Source organism: Gossypium arboreum, chromosome 11 (assembly GCF_025698485.1).
Source record: "Gossypium arboreum isolate Shixiya-1 chromosome 11, ASM2569848v2, whole genome shotgun sequence".
Classification (NCBI taxonomy): Eukaryota; Viridiplantae; Streptophyta; class Magnoliopsida; order Malvales; family Malvaceae; genus Gossypium; species Gossypium arboreum.
The window spans coordinates 101966968-101986935 of record NC_069080.1 but is presented as its reverse complement, the minus strand read 5'-3'; the positions used below and the strand labels follow the sequence as shown (position 1 = coordinate 101986935).

At 36.8% G+C, this 19968-nt stretch overlaps 1 protein-coding gene across 1 annotated transcript; it reads right to left on the bottom strand.

Moving 5' to 3' along the window:
* Positions 1-6897: 6897 nt before the first annotated feature.
* Positions 6898-18713, bottom strand: LOC108471559 (cytosolic sulfotransferase 15-like). Its single transcript, XM_053021330.1, has 2 exons — positions 18135-18713; positions 6898-7281 (listed from the first exon to the last, which is right to left on the bottom strand). The coding sequence occupies exons 1-2, from the start codon at positions 18711-18713 to the stop codon at positions 6898-6900; spliced, it is 963 nt and encodes a 320-aa protein (XP_052877290.1).
* Positions 18714-19968: the final 1255 nt, after the last annotated feature.

Sequence of the window (19968 nt, the reverse complement as noted above, 5' to 3'; positions counted from 1 at the left end):
TTCAGAAAAATTTATGGATCTTAATTTCGAGTTTTTAAACTCGAGAAATGAATTTTTAAGCAACCATGACTAAGAAAAATAGGTTATTCCGAAAATTAAAATAAGTGGTTTAGAGTTGTTTAAAAGGTAAGATAAGTTTAGTAACACCTCAAGCTTGACTCCGGTGATAGTTTCGGGCGTGGGGGCGTTACAGGACGTCCTTTTATTTTTATTTTTTAGTTTTGGGTTTTTAAATGTAATAAGGTCGCTCAATTATTTTTATGGTTTTGGTTTATGTTTTATTATGATGAACATTATTTATATTAACTATCCAAATTGGTTAGATCTAGGGCGCGTTTTCAAAAAAAGAACATAAATTGATTTCAAAGTAACACGATTACAAGCAAGGCTTCCGCTACGATAACGTTTTCCAAAATTAAGTAGGTTTTTTTAAAATGAACATAATTACATTGGTGACCTGAAAATATACACGATGTTAGAGTGTGGCAATGGCGGTGTGCATGTCTAGGATTGGATTCGAAGGGAGCTTGGTACTTAAGCAGTCTGATGGACTCACCTCCTCTTTTTCCGGTTTCCTACCTGGTGCACAGCTTCCATTCACTTTAACCTATAACAAAAGTATCTTTTTAACACACCAAGTAAGTTTTTAAACCAACAATATAAAATGTTTTGAACGCTTCGATGTGGCACGTCGGATCCGGTCGTAACGTCTAAGCCGGGTTTGGGGTGTTACATTTAGTGGTATCAGAGCCCGGTTGCAACGACTCGGCTGTGGAATGGGTTTGCAAAAAAATAAAGATTTTTCAAAAATGAAAGTTTTATAAAGACTCTATTTTCAAAATCAGGATCTTGAAGTGGCATTCCGAATCTCCGGCTCAAGCCTGTAAGTATTACTTTGAACTTCCCTGAATATTTTTTCTGAATTATCTGTCTTTACTAAATTAAAAAAAGAATAAAAGGCCAGGGCCAAATTAAAATAAAAATAAAATGAAATTATAAATAATAAAAATGCGGGAGGATCAATTGGGAAATTAACCCTTTAAACAAAAACGCGCGGATCCTACCTGAGTCTCTGGTCAACACGCGGATCCTAAGCTTTGAAACGACGCCGTTTTGAGGCCTATTGTTTTAAGCCAAAACGACATCGTTCCTATGAGGCTATATAAGCCAAATTTTGGCCTCAAAAATCATTTTAAACCCAAGTTTAAAAAAAACAAGAAAAAAATCCTCTGAAAGAGGATTGAGAGCTGGCCCTCAGAGCTCCGTCGAGGCTCCGTCCACGGGCTCCCACGCACCTACTCGCCCACGCGCTGCCATCGACTCCACCATGTACGGCGATCGGAAGCTCAAGAGCTTTGATTTTCAGCATAAATCCGACAGTATATTTCTTTTTATTTTATTTTAGTGATATTTGTATGCATTTATAAAAAAAGGAAAAAAGGTAAAGGCAAATCACCTCTGTTTCTTCAATCAACTGTTGGTATTTTATTGTATATGTGTGTATATCAGTCGTAGCTTTACATCGTTTCGATTCAGGCTTTTTATAGCCACTGAAAATCATCACAAAATGATATTTACAATATTTATTTCTCGCTATATTTGTATTGCCTCTGCTGTTCTTCTTTCCTTTTTTGCAGGTGATGACGAGAAGACCAGCGATGATCGGGCGCTGATGAAGGCGCACTGGCGCTCCGATTGCGGCGCGAGATGAGGGGTCGTTGACTACAGCGTGACGATTGGGATCATGCTTGCGGCGCGAATGTTTCTGGAAACCCTAGGGTTTCCTGATTTGGTTTAAGCATTGGGCCTCGCTGGTTTGGGTCTAGTTTGGGTATTTGGGCTAAGGTTTTTAGGTTAATATGTGGGTTGCCGGTGTAATTTGTAAATGGGCCATAAGTAGTGCTCCGATTGGGCTATGTACAAAGGCTATCAATTTGGACTGTAAAAGGACTTTTATATATATATTTTTTGTTTTTTTATTTATTTATTTCACGGGTCAGGCAAATTTAGGTTATTACAAATATTGTTGCTAATGCAGGAGGAAGTGTGTTTGAGTGCGCTGAAACGTATTATCCTCCTATTTATAGGTTGGGGAGGAGCTATATATAGTTCAAAGCATTATGTTAAAAAGAGCATATATACTCGTAACTTATAATAAGATTGTTAAAAAGAATTATATATAGAAAAGAAAATAAAGTCGAAAAATAAAAAGAAGTGTATGACATGTTTCTATATAGTAATTTTATAATATATAATATATTTATATATAAATTTTAGAAATTGATTACTTTTCTTTACATATTTATATATCTATGTTATGTTTATATATTATTTGTATGTTGTATTCTATTTACTTTTCTCATTCTCATGTCCTATATTAAAATTTACGGACACAATGAAAAATGTTAAAATAGTTTTCAAATTTGTGTCATTTATATCACCATATATTTTTTTATCAAAATTGTATTTAAAATATATATTATATAAAGTTTGGCAATATAGTGTTACTTTTATATTGTTTTTCTATCGTGTTTTAAAATTTTTATTATCCTTATATCATGTATTTTAAATCATAATAATTAGATAAAATATCGTGTTTTAACTTTTCTCATATCATGTTGGTACAGGAAATGATTACGCGTGTTGTGGTGCTTGTGTAAAATAAACTAGTGATGATTGTATTGGTGCATGGAATTATTGTGCGTGTTATGGTGCAGATGTAAAATAAACTAGTGTGTGCTGTGATTATGGTGTAAAATAAAATGGGTTAGTTGACAAGAATAAATTGACCATATTGTCCGAGAGGTTGCACGGGAACTGGGTCCACGTTTGCATGTGGAGCAGATTTCGATCTGTCCGCGGCATATCCTCCCGACCTCGAATTGATGTGCCCTCATCTTGGCCTTTTATGGCGACGTTGCCTACTCCTTTTTGAAGTTGGCAGTAGATACGACTCCCCCTGATGCCTGAACCAATCCATGTAATCCGAAGATGTTGCCAACTCCTTTTTGATCTTGTGTAGGTCATCGAGCTCTTAAGGTTGCTGCAGAATACATTGCGTACACCCGAACTGCCGCATCACTTGGTTGGATTCATGCATCTCAACTGTTGTAAAAACTAATAAAACTTTCATGTGCCAAATGTGCGGTTGGCCAAAAATTTCTTCGAGACGTATTCTGGATGAGTTTATAAATTTCAACAAGTGCCTAATATTTAATTTCAAATGTTGGAATAAAAAATTGATAAATATGAAATTCATAAACTAACCTTCTCATCGATTTCTTGATCTAAAACAAGTCAGATATCCTCGAGCTCGATAGATATATCGCTGTGGCTCGTGGGGTTGTCCCTAAACCTATTCGACACCTTGTTCAGCAGTTGTTCACATGTTGCACTCTAATTGACACCAACAACTCGCCTTGTAATAACATCCCAATCGACTAGTAAACTAAGTTGTAAACTGACATCCTCGAGTGTAATTGTGCACTCGCCGCAGGGGTGATGGAACCTGTGTGTCTTCGGTCTCCATCTCTTGACCAAAGCATTCATGAGTGGGGGATCCAATTTAGTCCCCCAGATCATGCGAGCCATGTATAAAAAGACTGCATCTCGCAAGTGTCCATGAATGACCTCCAGTGCACCTTTGCTTAAATTGTTTAAGTACGTCTCAAAAATTCAATGTTCGGCTTAAGTATATAAACATATAAAATTATTAATCTGAACAACATAATAATTAACTATTTAAAATTAAATAATTTGATAATATTTACTTAACATCATAATAATTAATGGATTAAAATTAAATAATTAAATAATATTTTCTTACCATTTATAATTGAATGCCGGAGATGTGTTTGTCATCCAAACGAATAAGCTGATATGCCATCAAAGAATTAATAAAATAAAATCAAAGAATTAAGAAAAATTTTATTTAGAAAAAAACTTTGGAATTGAGAATTTGGATTTAAAAAATTGAGAATTGACATTTGAGAATAACAAATTGAGAACAAGAAACTTGAGAATCAAATTGTGAAAATTGAGAGTTGAGTTGAAAAAATGAGAATTTGAGGGTTTATATAGGGAAAAAATTGCTGTTGAGGTCCCATAGCCGTTGGGAAATGTTACCGTTGGATAGAAAACGCATCCCAGAGGGCACGTTTTCACTGAATTGGTAGAGAAAATGTGTCACGTAGATGCAATTTTCCAGGACGCGCTTTTTTTGCCAGTTCAATGAAAACGCGTTGCATTTTTTTTTCTCTCCCAACATAAATTGATAAATTTTAGAAAAATAATGTACTTTTTCAAAAAAAAAATCAACATATTTAAATAAATTTTCCTTATTTTTATGTCGTATTCTATATAATTTTCTCATTTTGTGTCATATAGTAAAATTTGTCAAATTTGTCGGGCACAACTAAAAATGTTAAAATAGTTTTCAAATTTGTGTCATATATATCACCATATAATTGTATTTAAAAATATAATTATATAAAGTTTGGCAATATAATGTTACTTTTATATGGTTTCGCTATCGTATTTTAATTTATTATTATTATTATCATCATATCATGTATTAGTGTTGCATCGAGGTTAACTGAATTCTTCAAATTAAAGTTTGTATTTAATACACGGTAAACACACCATCAATAAAATAATTTAAAATTTAAAATTTTATTAAAAATAAATATAATTATTATAGTTTTAAAATATTATTTTAAGTTTGCCTAGTAGTTCTACAAATTCTTTCGCTTTTACTTTTATTATATTCATATTAAGTTTCATGTGAATCATATTCTATTATATCTTTTTATTTTATGTCAATCATTCAACCACTTTGTTAACTGATTAGTACTCTTTATTAGGTGTTAAGGCATAATTGTCAGGGATGTTGTATGTCCGATAATTACATCGTACCCATTTTTTTTCTTTATGTTCAGTCAAATAACAAAACAAGAGAAAATATTAAAATTAATTACAACACTAATCTCTTCTTCACCATCCTTTCAACCCATTTGAGTGTTTCTTCTCATATTCCGATTTTAAATTTATTCAGGTAAATATCGTTCAGGATTGGTTTTTGCTCTCAATGTACAATTATAGATTTCTTCCTAATGTTAGTTTATCTTTGATTTCTATGCTGTAAAGTCGGATATCAAATAATCATACCACGGTTAATACCCATCTTAACTGCAATAATTTTCTCATGGTGCTATTTCCATGTCTGATGCTGCCTTCAATAAAAGAGCCTGTCTTTTTATTTGGGTTTCTACATGAACCACCCATGCCATGTGGTCATTTCTTCTGTGCCACCCTACTGAAATGTGATGCATTTCCATGCTATTCGGAGGAATGTCTTCAGTGTCATTTGTTCTATTCTCAACTTGTGGTGGTATATTATCTAACATTTTGAATGCTTCTTTGATATGTCAGATGTACACCCCGTTTTTTTAATTACTATAATCTCTAAATTCTTATACATGACTTTATTTTTGTGTGTCCAAAACTTCCAAAAATAGATTGTGAAATCCTATGTTCTTTACTGGTTTCACTCTCTAACCTTGTCATTTTAAAGTTATCGATTATCCGTTCCTTTATCGAATGAAAAACGTCATTCGAGGTACAAATACCATATATTGATCCAAATCAGATTGCTCTCGCAAAGGAGTATTCCTAAAAAAACGTGCTTTTCATCCTCCCATTCACCTTGACATAAGACATACAAAGTTTTCCCTGTGTTTATTCTCCTTTTAACATTAACTTCACACGGGAGGGATTCATTGAGAATTTTCCATAGAAAAATAATCACCTTAAATGGGAGTTTAGTAGGCTAAATGAAGTTGCATACCTCATGTGAAATATCCTGGTTGAGTGAATCTACAAATCAAAAAGTATACATAATTTTAATTTAATGTATAATATTATGCATGAACCTTGATTTAGCATAATTCTACACATTAAACTTTAAGTTGACTCAATTTTACATAATACTTTTTTTTAGTTTAATAAAATGTCAATCAATAAATTTCACATAATTTGAAGAAAAATAGTTTCACATAAATAACTTTGTAATATGTGAAAATTGTTGATTGACATTTTACTAAACTAAAAAGAATGAATGAGTAAATTTTAAATTATATTTGAAATAATATAAATTATTTTTCTCCTGCTATAAAGAAAACAAATGTGTTTTTTTAATCTATGTGAAAATAATTTAAAATAATTTATTTGTGATTTAGTTTAATAAAATGTCATATTATTAATTTTTATAAAAGAAAACATGTATTATAAGGCGCATTCTCACTGAACTAGTAGAGAATGCACCATGTTGGACGCGTTTTTTCACAGAAAGGAAAACGAATTCTACAGGGCGCGCTTTTTTCGCCAATTCAGTGAAAAAGCATCCTGTCACATGCGTTTTCCTTTTCTCTCAAAAATAGCATAGATTAATAAATTTTAAAAGTTATAAAATAAGTTTCCAAATTATTTTTTCAACTTATTTATATAAAGTTGACTTATATATTACATTAATTGTATTTTGAACTACAATTTACTTTAAAAATTCATGATTGTTTTATTCACAGTATTATCTGAATATAAACCCACACTTACATGTTAAATTCATTATTTATATTGTTTTTATATCAGGCTTAGGTAAATATAATGAATACATTCACTAAACTTAATTCTTCTCAATTTTACCACTAAAATATAAAAATAAATTTATGTTTGATGAAAAATAAATTATTTTCACATGAAATCCACGAAAACATACCCGAAACCAATTTATTCTGATCATGATTAAAGAGAACTCTAGTACAGATTATTTATAAAGAAAATGGGAATAAATGAGATTTCACTCCAAAAGTTGGTAGTAAGCTAAAAGAGACATCCCCATAATCATGCAGTACCAATGTTGTTTGAAGTTTTGGAGGACAGTTTAAATGTTAAACCCGAGCCATTCAATTTCTCTTGAATAAGCTTCTCCAAACATTCAATCATGAAGGGTGTGAGATAATTGCTCCAATCTCCCACTTCTCCTTTCCTAAAAAAATCTGCGTGTGGAACTCCAGAAGTATGTGCGCCCTTCTTGTTCACTTCCAATTCTTTCAAGTTCTCAAAGCCACAAATTTTCACTATTTTTTCAATAACTCCTTGTTTCTCTTCATCATCTGTGAAAGGAACTCCTAAGAACATGGCCAGGTTTTTCAAATGGTAACCGGTATCTTCCTTAAGATCTTCATATTTCAAAAACAATATTTTGTTGGGGTTTTCTTGGCTTGCCTTCCAATATCCCAATACATGATCAAAAAATGGTCCTTGCACAAAGATTCCATGGTAGAACTTGTCAAAAGCTTCATCCAGTGATAGTGTAACACCCCTAACTCGTGGCCGACGCCGGTGTCGGACACGAGGGGTTAACGAGACAAATCCTCTTAAAGTACCGACCAATTTGGCATTTCTGGACAGGCTGGAAAACTGCGTCACCGTCGCCTTAAAAATCATATCTCGAGTTCCAAAACTCGGAAACTGGTTTCGTAAATTTTCCCTGAATTTAAACTCATATACCCATCCATGGATTTATTTTTAGAATTTTTGGTTGGGCCAATTGGTACAGTTTATTAGTTAAAGTCACCCATGTTACAGGGATCAACTGCTCTGACCTCCGCGCGTTACAACTTGAATATCTTTCTTTACAGGGCTTTAATACTGGTGCCGTTTGTTTCTAATGAAACTAGACTCAAAATGGAATCTGTACATATAAGGCATGACTCCTAATTCTTTCTGGATAATTTATGGTAAATTTTCAAATTCGCGACAGGGGACCCAGAAATCGTTCTGGCCCTGTCTCACGAGAACTTTAATATTTCCCAGTATACTGCTCATATGGTCGTTTCGTTTCGTCCATATAAAATAGATTCATCAAGGATCAGTTCCATAATTTACTCACTATTTAATTCTACTTCTACTATTTTTAGTGATTTTTCAATCTCATCTCACTGCCGCTGTCCGCAACAGTTACTGCAGTAGACTATGCCAATTTCATGAATTTTTCCTTGGCCTTAATCATCCATCATACATGACACAAATTATGGCCACCTTAACAAAATTTGAGTTTCTAAGACTCGTGGCTAAAGGTTCTAGCATCCCACTCGACGACCACATAGGCCATTTTCACATGGCTTAAAGTTTACAACCCACAATTCGACAAAATATAATAGCCTATACATGCCAAATGTTCTTCAACAACAAAAAAACAATACCACAAGATTTCAGCCGGTGTGATGACTTCAACGACGGTTCCGAGCACGCAACAATACGAGTCCAAGAGACCTAAAATGGGTGACAAGAAAACACCGAGTGAGTTTACAACTCAGTAAGTCATAAGCATTCGTCAATCCACTGATAAAGTTACTACTACATGTACAACAAATGAGGCTAGGTACTCGTCCATATCGAATCTATACCATAATACCTCGGACCTTTCGGTCCAATCTGCACCAATTCATACATCCACATTTCATATTCTACACAACAAGATAATCAAGCATTTTACACATTAACTCAATTTCCAGCACAACCATACAATTTCAATCATCACATAGATTTAAGGCTTACCAAATTCAACCCCAAGCATGAACGTATTCTCTATTCGTCATGAGCTCGAGGTACTTACCCGATTCGCTGTCCGGATTAACTCGATAATGTCGCACACTCAGTGCCAATTGTAATACAAGAGCATATAGTGAATCCGCACACTTAGTGCTATATATTTTCAGCTCGCACACTTAGTGCTATAGAATCAAACGCGCACACTTAGTGCTGTACAATTTTAAACCCGCACACTTAGTGCCAATCTTGTCACCGTGTCCATTTATACCCGCACACTTAGTGCCGTGACCAATACCTTATGCATTTTGCTGCCTTCATACATTCAACAATGGCATCATTCCATACACATACATTTTCATTTACACATCAATTCATTAAACACAATTGCATATATATTATGATCATTTAAACCAACACCAAATATATGCTTAATGACTTACCTTGTGTTAGGTAAAATAGTTCCAAGTCGGCTACTCGATGACCTTCGATTTCCCTTGTTGGACGCTCTCCTTTAAGATCTTGAGCTAAATCAAACAAATTTACTTCTCAATCGAGACACACACACGGCAACCCTATACATTTCAAAGGTCAATTTATTCGTATCATTTGTCCATATATTAGCTTTTAACGCATTTGGTCACTAGGGCGACCATATTTAACTTTCAAGCATTCATTTCTAATTTTAGTTAAACAATGCGAATGCCATTAGCTACTAATGACACACACACACACACATAAGCACATTTAGCATTTGATACATTCGCCTTAGCATAATTTCATTAAGAGTCCCCATTAGCCACTTCACTCATCAATTATCTCAACTACTTGATAATCCATACTTATCATGCTAGCGAATATTTCTTATTCAAGTTCATCATCTTCATATTCGCACTAACATCACAATCTCATATCATGGCCGAATGCTCCTCTTAAACTATTGTTCATCTAGATTTAGCATGAAACAACAATCATCACCCTTGTTAGTTACCCTAGCGAAAAACTCACTTATTCAAAACCAAGATTTCAACATGGGTTACCTAAAGAACTTGATAACTAGTTCAAATTTCATCCATCTAACTTACTAATCAAATGTGTACAACATTTCCACCATCTTCTTTAACATCTACCATGGCGAACGTTCATATCACCATAATTTTTCAAAGATTTGGCATGGTTAAATAAGGGCTTAGAATCTAGCTTAAAACCATGCTAAGATTTAAAGAGCTACTTGAATTCTTACCTTAATTTCCAGCTCAAGGTGGCTGAATTTCTTCCTCTTTTCCTCTTCTACACGGCTAAGAAGAACCAAAGTATGAAGCCTTTTCCTTCTCCCCTTTTTTTTTTTTCGGTCATGCATGAGAATGATGGACACATTTTTTTTTTTCTTTGTTTTCTTCCTTTAATTTTCCATTAGTTTATTTCCCATGCTTCTTTTTTTTATTCCTCCTTACATAATCCATTAGCTAGACATGTTTGAAACATGTTTCCCTTGCCCACAACTTGTCATGGTCAACACTTATCCAAAATAAATGGAGTATTTGACATGCAACTCCATTTATTTTACTTCATTCTTTATTAACCTCTTAAAATAGCCACATATATTTAAATCCTTCACATGAGTCCTTTTCTTTCAATTCACAATCAAATTAACTAAATCAAAGAATTCAAAATTCACATATGTATTTTCACATATTCTAGACAATAAATATTACGTTTGAACATGTCGGTGACTCGGTTTAGCGGTCCCGAAACCACTTCCCTACTAGGGTTAAATTAGGGATGTCACAACTCTCCCCCACTTAAGAAATTTTCGTCCCCAAAATCTTACCGTAAATAGGCTCGGTATCGCTCTTTCATAGAGTCCTCAAGTTCCCAAGTGGCTTCTTCCATCCCGTGTTTATGCCACAACACCTTCACTAATGGAATTTTCTTGTTTAGTAGCTCTTTTACTTCACGCATCGAATGCGAACCGGCTCTTCTTCATAGCTCAAATTAGGTGAACCTCGACCTCGGATGGAGTAATTACGTGTGTCGGGTCGACCTATATCGTCAAGCATCGAAACATGGAAAACGCTAGAATCCTTTCGAGCTCGGGGTAATATTAATCGATACGCCATCGCCCAACTCGTTCAGATACTTCAGATGGACCGATGAACCTCGGACTCAATTTGCCCTTACGGCCAAATCTAAGCACCTTCTTCCGTGGTGAAACTTTGAGAAAGACCTTGTCTCCAACCCGATATTCAACATCTTTTCTTTTCAAATCCGCATACGACTTTTGGCGATCCGGCGACTTTCAAACTTTCACGAATTACTCGAACTTTTGCTCGGCATCCTTAACCAAATCAACCTCAAGAATTTACCTTCACTAAGTTCACCAGAATAATGGGGTACGGCATTTACGATCGTATAAAGCCTCGTAAGGCGCCATCTTAATACTTGATTGAAAGCTATTGTTGTAGGCGAATTCAATCAAAGGTAAATACCGCTCCCATGAACCACTAAACTCAAGGATGCAACATCTCAACATATCCTCGAGTATTTGAATTATCCGTTCGGATTGACCATCGGTTTGGGGATGAAAAGCGGTGCTAAAATGCAGCTTGGTACCCAAAGCATCTTGCAATTTCTTCCAAAATCGCGACGTAAATCTTGGGTCTCTATCCGACACGATAGAAATAGGCACCCGTGTAATCTCACAATCGAGAAACGTACAATTCCGCTTAATTTGTCCATTGAAAATCCGACGACGGGATAAAGTGAGCCGACTTAGTTAGTCTATCGACAACGACCCAAATCGTATCCTTCTTACTCACCGACAATGGCGGTCCGGATACAAAGTCCATTGTGACTCGATCCCATTTCCATTCGGGTATCATGATCGGTCAAGTAATCCCGATGGCACTTGATGTTCCGCTTTCACTTGTTGACATGTTAGACACCTTGAAACAAATTGAAATGTCTCGTTTCATACCGGCCACCAAAATTGGCGTTTGGTCATTGTACATTTTAGTACTACCCGTGGATTGACATTCGACTACAATGGGCTTCATTTAGAATTATCGAAATAAGTTCAATTCTTTGGAACACACAGACGACTTCGAACGTCAAACAATCGTCATCATCAATTTGAAACTCGATTCCTTGTTCGAACACACTCACCCGCTTTGCAAGCAACTCCTCATCAACTTTCGAGCTTCCCGAATTTGATGAGCCAACAATGGTTTGGCCTTTAATTCGCTACTAACACATTGTCGGGTAGAATAGACAAGTGTACATTCATCGTCAGAAGTAAAACAAAGTGATTTCCGACTTAAGGCATCCGCAACCACATTGGCCTTTCCCGGTGATAATCAATAACGAGTTCATAATCTTTTAACAACTCGAGCCATCGTCTTTGTCGCAGATTTAAGTCTCTTTGAGTCATCAAATATTTGAGACTTTTGTGATCCGAATACACTTGGCACTTCTCACCAAATAAGTAATGTCGCCATATCTTTAAGGCGAATACGATGGCGACCAATTCGAGGTCATGGGTTGGATAATTTTTCTCATGTGGCTTTAATTGTCTCGACGATAGGCCACAACTCGACCTTCTTGCATCAATACGCAACCTAACCCAAGTAGGGAGGCATCACTATAGATGACAAACTCTTTGCCGATTCGGTCAGTACTAGAACCGGAGCTTTCGTCAAATGGGTTTTCAATTGGTCGAAACTTTTCCGACACTTTTCCGTCCATTCAAATTTGACATCTTTCAAGCGGCTTTTGTCATGGGTGTGGCTATCATCGAGAATCCTTTCACAAACCGTCGGTAGTAACCGCAAGCCCCAAAAGCTCCTAACTTCAAGAACATTCCTTGGAGGTTTCCAATTGACTATGGTCGAAATTTTGTTCGGTCCACCCGACACCCGATCACGGACACCACGTGCCCCAAAAAGCTAACCTCTTTCAACCAAAATTCACATATCTTGAACTTTGCGTGATAACTACTTATCTCGTAAGATTTGCAACACTAGCCTCAGGTGTTCAGTATGTTCAGTTTCATCTTTCGAATAGACCAAAATGTCATTGATAAATACAACTACGAACCGATCCAAGTATGGCCTGAAAATTCTATTCATTAAATCCATAAACACCGCAGGGCATTAGTGAGCCCAAACGGCATCACCAAGAATTCGTAGTGACCGTACCTCGCTCTAAAAGCGGTTTTGGGTATGTCCGATTCTCGGACCCTCAACCGATAGTACCCGACCTCAAATCTATCTTTGAAAACACCGAGGCTCTCTTTAATTGATCAAACAAATCGTCAATTCGTGGCAATGGATATTTATTCTTTATCGTCACTTTATTGAGTTGACGATAGTCGATGCACAACCTCATGGTTCCGTCCTTCTTCTTCACAAACAATACAAAAGCGCCCCATGGAGAAAAACTCGGTCGAGCTTAAACCTCTATCCGTCAATTCTTGCAATTGAACCTTCAATTCCTTTAATTCCGTTAATGCCATACGACACGGGCTATTGAAATCGGCGTAGTACCGGTACAACTTCGATGTCAATTCCACTTCTCGAACCGTGGCAATCCCAGAACTCCTCAGAAAACATCCGAATACTCACAAACCATCGGTACCGATTCGAGTTTCCTTTCCATCTCTTTACTTCCAAACACATACGCAAGGTGTGTTTCACACCCCTTTTCACATATCTTCGACGGTCATAGAAGATATTATTGCGGCACTCCTTTTAAATCAAGAGACTCGACTCGGACTACCTCATTATTTGCACTCCTCAAATCAATGGTTTTCCTTTTGCATCCACCACCGCATCATGCACGGTCACCAATCCATACCAAGAATAACATCAATTCATGAAATGGTAGAAGCATCGATCGGCCGGAAAACAGATTCTCGAATTATTAGGGGCATCTCTTGCACACTTTATCAACAAGCACGTATTGACCCAAAGGGTTTGACACTGAATTACGAACTCAAGAGACTCACAGTAGAGTCTTCTTTGGATGCTAAGGTTTCACATACATATGAGTGAGTAGAGCCGGGTCAATCAATGCAATCACAATAGTATCAAAGAGAGTAAAAGTACCGGTGATAACGTCGGGGAGGATGCCTCCTCTCGTATGCTGGATGGCATATGCTCTAGCAGAGTACGGGTCTCGGATCGGACAGCAGTATTAGAGGCTCTCTCTCGATTACCAACCCTACCTCCAGAGATTCTCGGGGCCTACCTCCATTGTCGTTCCACTAGGTCTTGCACCTTGCGCCTTATTCCTCTCATCTAGCTCGTGCAATCTCTAATGAAGTGGTCCTTCAACCGCATCCATAACAGCCCTATTAATGACTTACCCCAACATTCACCTAGGTGTCGTCTTCCACATTGGGGCATTCAGGTCTCTCTTGACGATTATTGCCCACACTAGCTATCAAGTAGCTCGAGTCCGCCAATGGTCGGGCTCTAATGGAAATTCCCGCATCGTCCTCGACTTCATCGGTGTCCTCCCGAACCTCTTTACAGCCGAGAACGGAGCTTTACTCGTCGATCTTTTACGGTAATCTCTTGCTTCAAATTCAGCCTTCTTCTTCTCCTTCCCAAGTTCTTCCGCCTTGCGTGCTCGCTCGACTAGTGTCACGAACTCCTTTATCTCCAAAATTCCCACTAGTAACTTTAACTCTTCATTCAATCCTTCTTCAAATCTTTTGCACATCGCAACCTCATCAGCCACACACTCCGAGCATACCGACTAAGTCTTACGAACTCATGTTCAGATTCGACATCTGATCATCCGCCTTGCTTGAGTTCCAAGAATTCCTTACACTTCGATCGATGAACTGTTGACTAATGTATTTCTTTCAAATTGGATTGGAAGAAATCCCAAGTAACTCGTTCATTTGGGACTATGGAAATTAAAGTCCTCCACCAATAGTAAGTGAGTCTCTTAACAAGGATATAGCACACTTAAGACATTCGTCGGTGTGCATGATACTCATCTAACACTCTAATGGTGTTATCGAGCGTAACTCGGCCTTTTCGGCATCATCAAGAACTATGGCCTTGAACTCCTCGGCCCCACGCTTCCTAATCAAGTCCACAGGTGGTTTACTCACCTCACGGGATCAAGAATCGGAGGCATTGCGGGCTCTTGGGGTGGAGTATTTAAATTCGGGAATGGTTGGACAGCCGGGTTGGTTCGGGCATATTGCGCGACCCACTCATTCATCATAGTGAAGAAGGCTTGTTTCGCCCTTCATTTTGATTATTCGCGGATGACTGAGGCTCAACAGCGGTGTCCCTTGCGCAGGAGCAGCCGCTACACTTTCAACGTCATCCGCCAAGGTCTCTCTACCCGGTTCCATCGCTAATCAAAACAAAAATTTCAACCGTCAAGTCATCACATTATTAAGCACTATCAATTTGGCATGTATAGCTAGATTCACACACGCTATGGTAGTCCTAGAACCGACTAAACCATAGCTCTGATACCAATAAAATTGTAACACCCTAACTCGTGGCGACGCCGTGTCGGACACGAGGGGTTAACGAGACAAATCCTCTTAAAGTACCGACCAATTTGGCATTTCTGGACAGGCTGGAAAACTGCGTCACCGTCGCCTTAAAAATCATATCTCGAGTTCCAAAACTCGAAACTGGTTTTGTAAATTTTCCTGAATTTAGACTCATATACCCATCCATGGATTTATTTTAGAATTTTGGTTGGGCCAATTGGTACAGTTTATTAGTTAAAGTCACCCATGTTACAGGGATCGACTGCTCTGACCTCCACGCGTTACAACTTGAATATCTTTCTGTACAGGGCTTTAATACTGGTGCCGTTTGTTTCTAATGAAACTAGACTCAAAATGGAATCTGTAAATATAAGGCATGACTCCTAATTCTTTCTGGATAATTTATGGTAAATTTTCAAAGTCGCGACAGGGGACCCAGAAATCGTTCTGGCCCTGTCTCACGAGAACTTTAATATTTCCCAGTATACTGCTCATATGGTCATTTCGTTTCGTCCATATAAAAATAGATTCATCAAGGATCAGTTCCATAATTTATTCACTATTTAATTCTACTTCTACTATTTTTAGTGATTTTTCAATCTTATCTCACTGCCGCTGTCCGCAACAGTTACTGCAGTAGACTATGCCAATTTCATGAATTTTTCCTTGGCCTTAATCATCCATCATACATGACACAAATTATGGCCACCTTAACAAAATTTGAGTTTCTAAGACTCGTGGCTAAAGGTTCTAGCATCCCACTCGACGACCACATAGGCCATTTTCACATGGCTTAAAGTTTACAACCCACAATTCGACAAAATATAATAGCCTATACATGCCAAATGTTCTTCAACAACAAAAAACAATACCACAAGATTTCAGCCGTGTGATGACTTCAACGACGGTTCCGAGCACGCAACAATACGAGTCCAAGAGACCTAAAATGGGTGACAAGAAAACACCGAGTGAGTTTACAACTCAGTAAGTCATAAGCATTCGTCAATCCACCGATAAAGTTACTACTACATGTACAACAAATGAGGCTAGGTACTCGTCCATATCGAATCTATACCATAATACCTCGGACCTTTCGGTCCAATCTCGCACCAATTCATACATCCACATTTCATATTCTACACAACAAGATAATCAAGCATTTTTACACATTAACTCAATTTCCAGCACAACCATACAATTTCAATCATCACATAGATTTAAGGCTTACCAAATTCAACCCCAAGCATGAATGTATTCTCTATTCGTCATGAGCTCGAGGTACTTACCCGATTCGCTGTCCGGATTAACTCGATAATGTCGCACACTCAGTGCCAATTGTAATACAAGAGCATATAGTGAATCCACACACTTAGTGCTATATATTTTCAGCTCGCACACTTAGTGCTATAGAATCAAACGCGCACACTTAGTGCTGTACAATTTTAAACCCGCACACTTAGTGCCAATCTTGTCACCGTGTCCATTTATACCCGCACACTTAGTGCCGTGACCAATACCTTATGCATTTTGCTGCCTTCATACATTCAACAATGGCATCATTCCATACACATACATTTTCATTTACACATCAATTCATTAAACACAATTGCATATATATTATGATCATTTAAACCAACACCAAATATATGCTTAATGACTTACCTTGTGTTAGGTAAAATAGTTCCAAGTCGGCTACTCGATGACCTTCGATTTCCCTTGTTGGACGCCTCCTTTAAGATCTTGAGCTAAATCAAACAAATTTACTTCTCAATCGACACATACACACGGCAACCCTATACATTTCAAAGGTCAATTTATTCGTATCATTTGTCCATATATTAGCTTTTAACGCATTTGGTCACTAGGGCGACCATATTTAACTTTCAAGCATTCATTTCTAATTTTAGTTAAACAATGCCGAATGCCATTAGCTACTAATGACACACACACACACACACATAAGCACATTTAGCATTTGATACATTCGCCTTAGCATAATTTCATTAAGAGTCCCCATTAGCCACTTCACTCATCAATTATCTCAACTACTTGATAATCCATACTTATCATGCTAGCGAATATTTCTTATTCAAGTTCATCATCTTCATATTCGCACTAACATCACAATCTCATATCATGGCCGAATGCTCCTCTTAAACTATTGTTCATCTAGATTTAGCATGAAACAACAATCATCACCCTTGTTAGTTACCCTAGCGAAAAACTCACTTATTCAAAACCAAGATTTCAACATGGGTTACCTAAAGAACTTGATAACTAGTTCAAATTTCATCCATCTAACTTACTAATCAAATGTGTACAACATTTCCACCATCTTCTTTAACATCTACCATGGCGAACGCTCATATCACCATAATTTTTCAAAGATTTGGCATGGTTAAATAAGGGCTTAGAATCTAGCTTAAAACCATGCTAAGATTGAAAGAGCTACTTGAATTCTTACCTTAATTTCCAGCTCAAGGTGGCTGAATTTCTTCCTCTTTTCCTCTTCTACACGGCTAAGAAGAACCAAAGTATGAAGCCTTTTCCTTCTCCCCTTTTTTTTTCGGTCATGCATGAGAATGATGGACACATTTTTTTTCTTTGTTTTCTTCCTTTAATTTTCCATTAGTTTATTTCCCATGCTTCTTTTTTTATTCCTCCTTACATAATCCATTAGCTAGACATGTTTGAAACATGTTTCCCTTGCCCACAACTTGTCATGGTCAACACTTATCCAAAATAAATGGAGTATTTGACATGCAACTCCATTTATTTTACTTCATTCTTTATTAACCTCTTAAAATAGCCACATATATTTAAATCCTTCACATGAGTCCTTTTTCTTTCAATTCACAATCAAATTAACTAAATCAAAGAATTCAAAATTCACACATGTATTTTCACATATTCTAGACAATAAATATTACGTTTGAACATGTCGGTGACTCGGTTTAGCGGTCCCGAAACCACTTCCCGACTAGGGTTAAATTAGGGATGTCACAGATAGTGACTCTTGGTTTTTGTCTTGGATCTTGGCCATGAATTGCCAAAGAGAAATGAACATATCCATGGGGTTTCTACATATGTAAACAAACTTACAGCCGGAATCCTTAATGGAAGTTGGCAAAGACCCATAAGAGACGTGGGTGGAAAAAAGCCTTGGCTGATAAACACAAACATTTTGAAGATCAGGAAAAGTGTTGTTCAAGTAAAGATCATGCTCGAAGAAACGAACAAGTCGGTGAGGGCCAAAGGCGAGCAATGGATTTTCATCCCATGGGAACTGATTGCGGTACAAAGTGGAGAAAGTCAAGGCCTTGAGCCAAGTAGTACCACATTTTGGAAAAGTAGCAACGATGATATCAGAATTAAATGCTTGAAAATGTTTCTGGAAAGAAATAAAAGCTTTCAGAATAAGAGAGGGGTACCAAAAACCTCGATAGAAATAAAGATCGGATCCTAGCCAGCCTTTTTCTTTGGGGAAGGTTTGCAGCAGTTTTTTTAAATCATCATCCCAAGAGGACTCCATATCATGGGATTTTGAAACCATTTCGGCTTTGGAGATTTTTGCAGTATCCATTGTGAAACTAGCAGCCCAATAGAGAAAGGGATAAAGATGAACACCCAAAACTAGTTTTCTAGACAATATATACTAGATTTATTCGTTTAAAATTATAGTGCTAATAATATTTAACATGCTACAATTCATGTTTCGTGAGCAATTTTTTTAAAGGGAAAATCATGAATAGAATATTATGGGATATTGACAATTAGTTTTGTCAAAACTCAAGTATGACATATCTAAAGTGGTTGTAAATATTTAATACGATAAAGAAATTAGTACCGAATAGTCTAAAGTGGCGAGCAAACACCGACAAGAGAACCGAGTACCTATCAAACTAGAGAGGACGACGACAAAACAATCCCTAAAATTACCCCTAAAATTACTTGTAAAGTAGGACTACATGCATGAGCAAAAAACATTCATGTGTAATTTTAAAAGTTATCTCTAAATTCTTTTTATATATTCACTTATTTATAGTATATTTATATTTTTTGACAAGAAATGAGAAATGAGGTGACATAATTTAAACATGGTGCCAAACAAGTTTGAGATAATATTTAATACTTTAATACTTTATTATTTTTGTAACACCCCAAACCCGAGACCAGCGCCGGTGTCGGACACGAGGGGTTAACAAGCCAAATCCACATGTTTCGCCCATCAATTTGACATTTCCAGTCAGGCTGGAAAACTGCGTCACTGTCGCCTTAAAAATCATATCTCGAGTTTCAAAACTCAGAAACTGTTTTCGTAAATTTTCCCTGAATTTAAACTCATATATCCATCCATGGATTTATTTCTAGAATTTTTGGTCGGGCCAATTGGTACAGTTTATTAGTTAAAGTCACCCATGTTACAGAGATCAACTGCTCTGACCTTTGCACGTTACAACTTGAATATCTCTCTGTACAGGGCTTTAATACTGGTGCCGTTTGTTTCTAATGAAACTAGACTCAAAATGGAATCTGTACATATAAGGCATGACTCCTGATTCTTTCTGGATAATTTATAGTAAATTTTAAAGTTGCGACAGGGGACCCAGAAACCGTTCTGGCCCTGTCTCACAATAGCATTAATATCTCTTAACATGTAACTCCTATGACCGTTTCGTTTCTTCCATATGAAAGTAGACTCATCAAGGTTCATTTACATAACTTATTCACTATTTAATACCATTCCTACAAATTTTGGTGATTTTTCAAAACCACTCCACTGCTGCTGCCAGCATCTGTTTTCAAGGTAGGTCTTATCTATTTGTAGTCTCCATGAT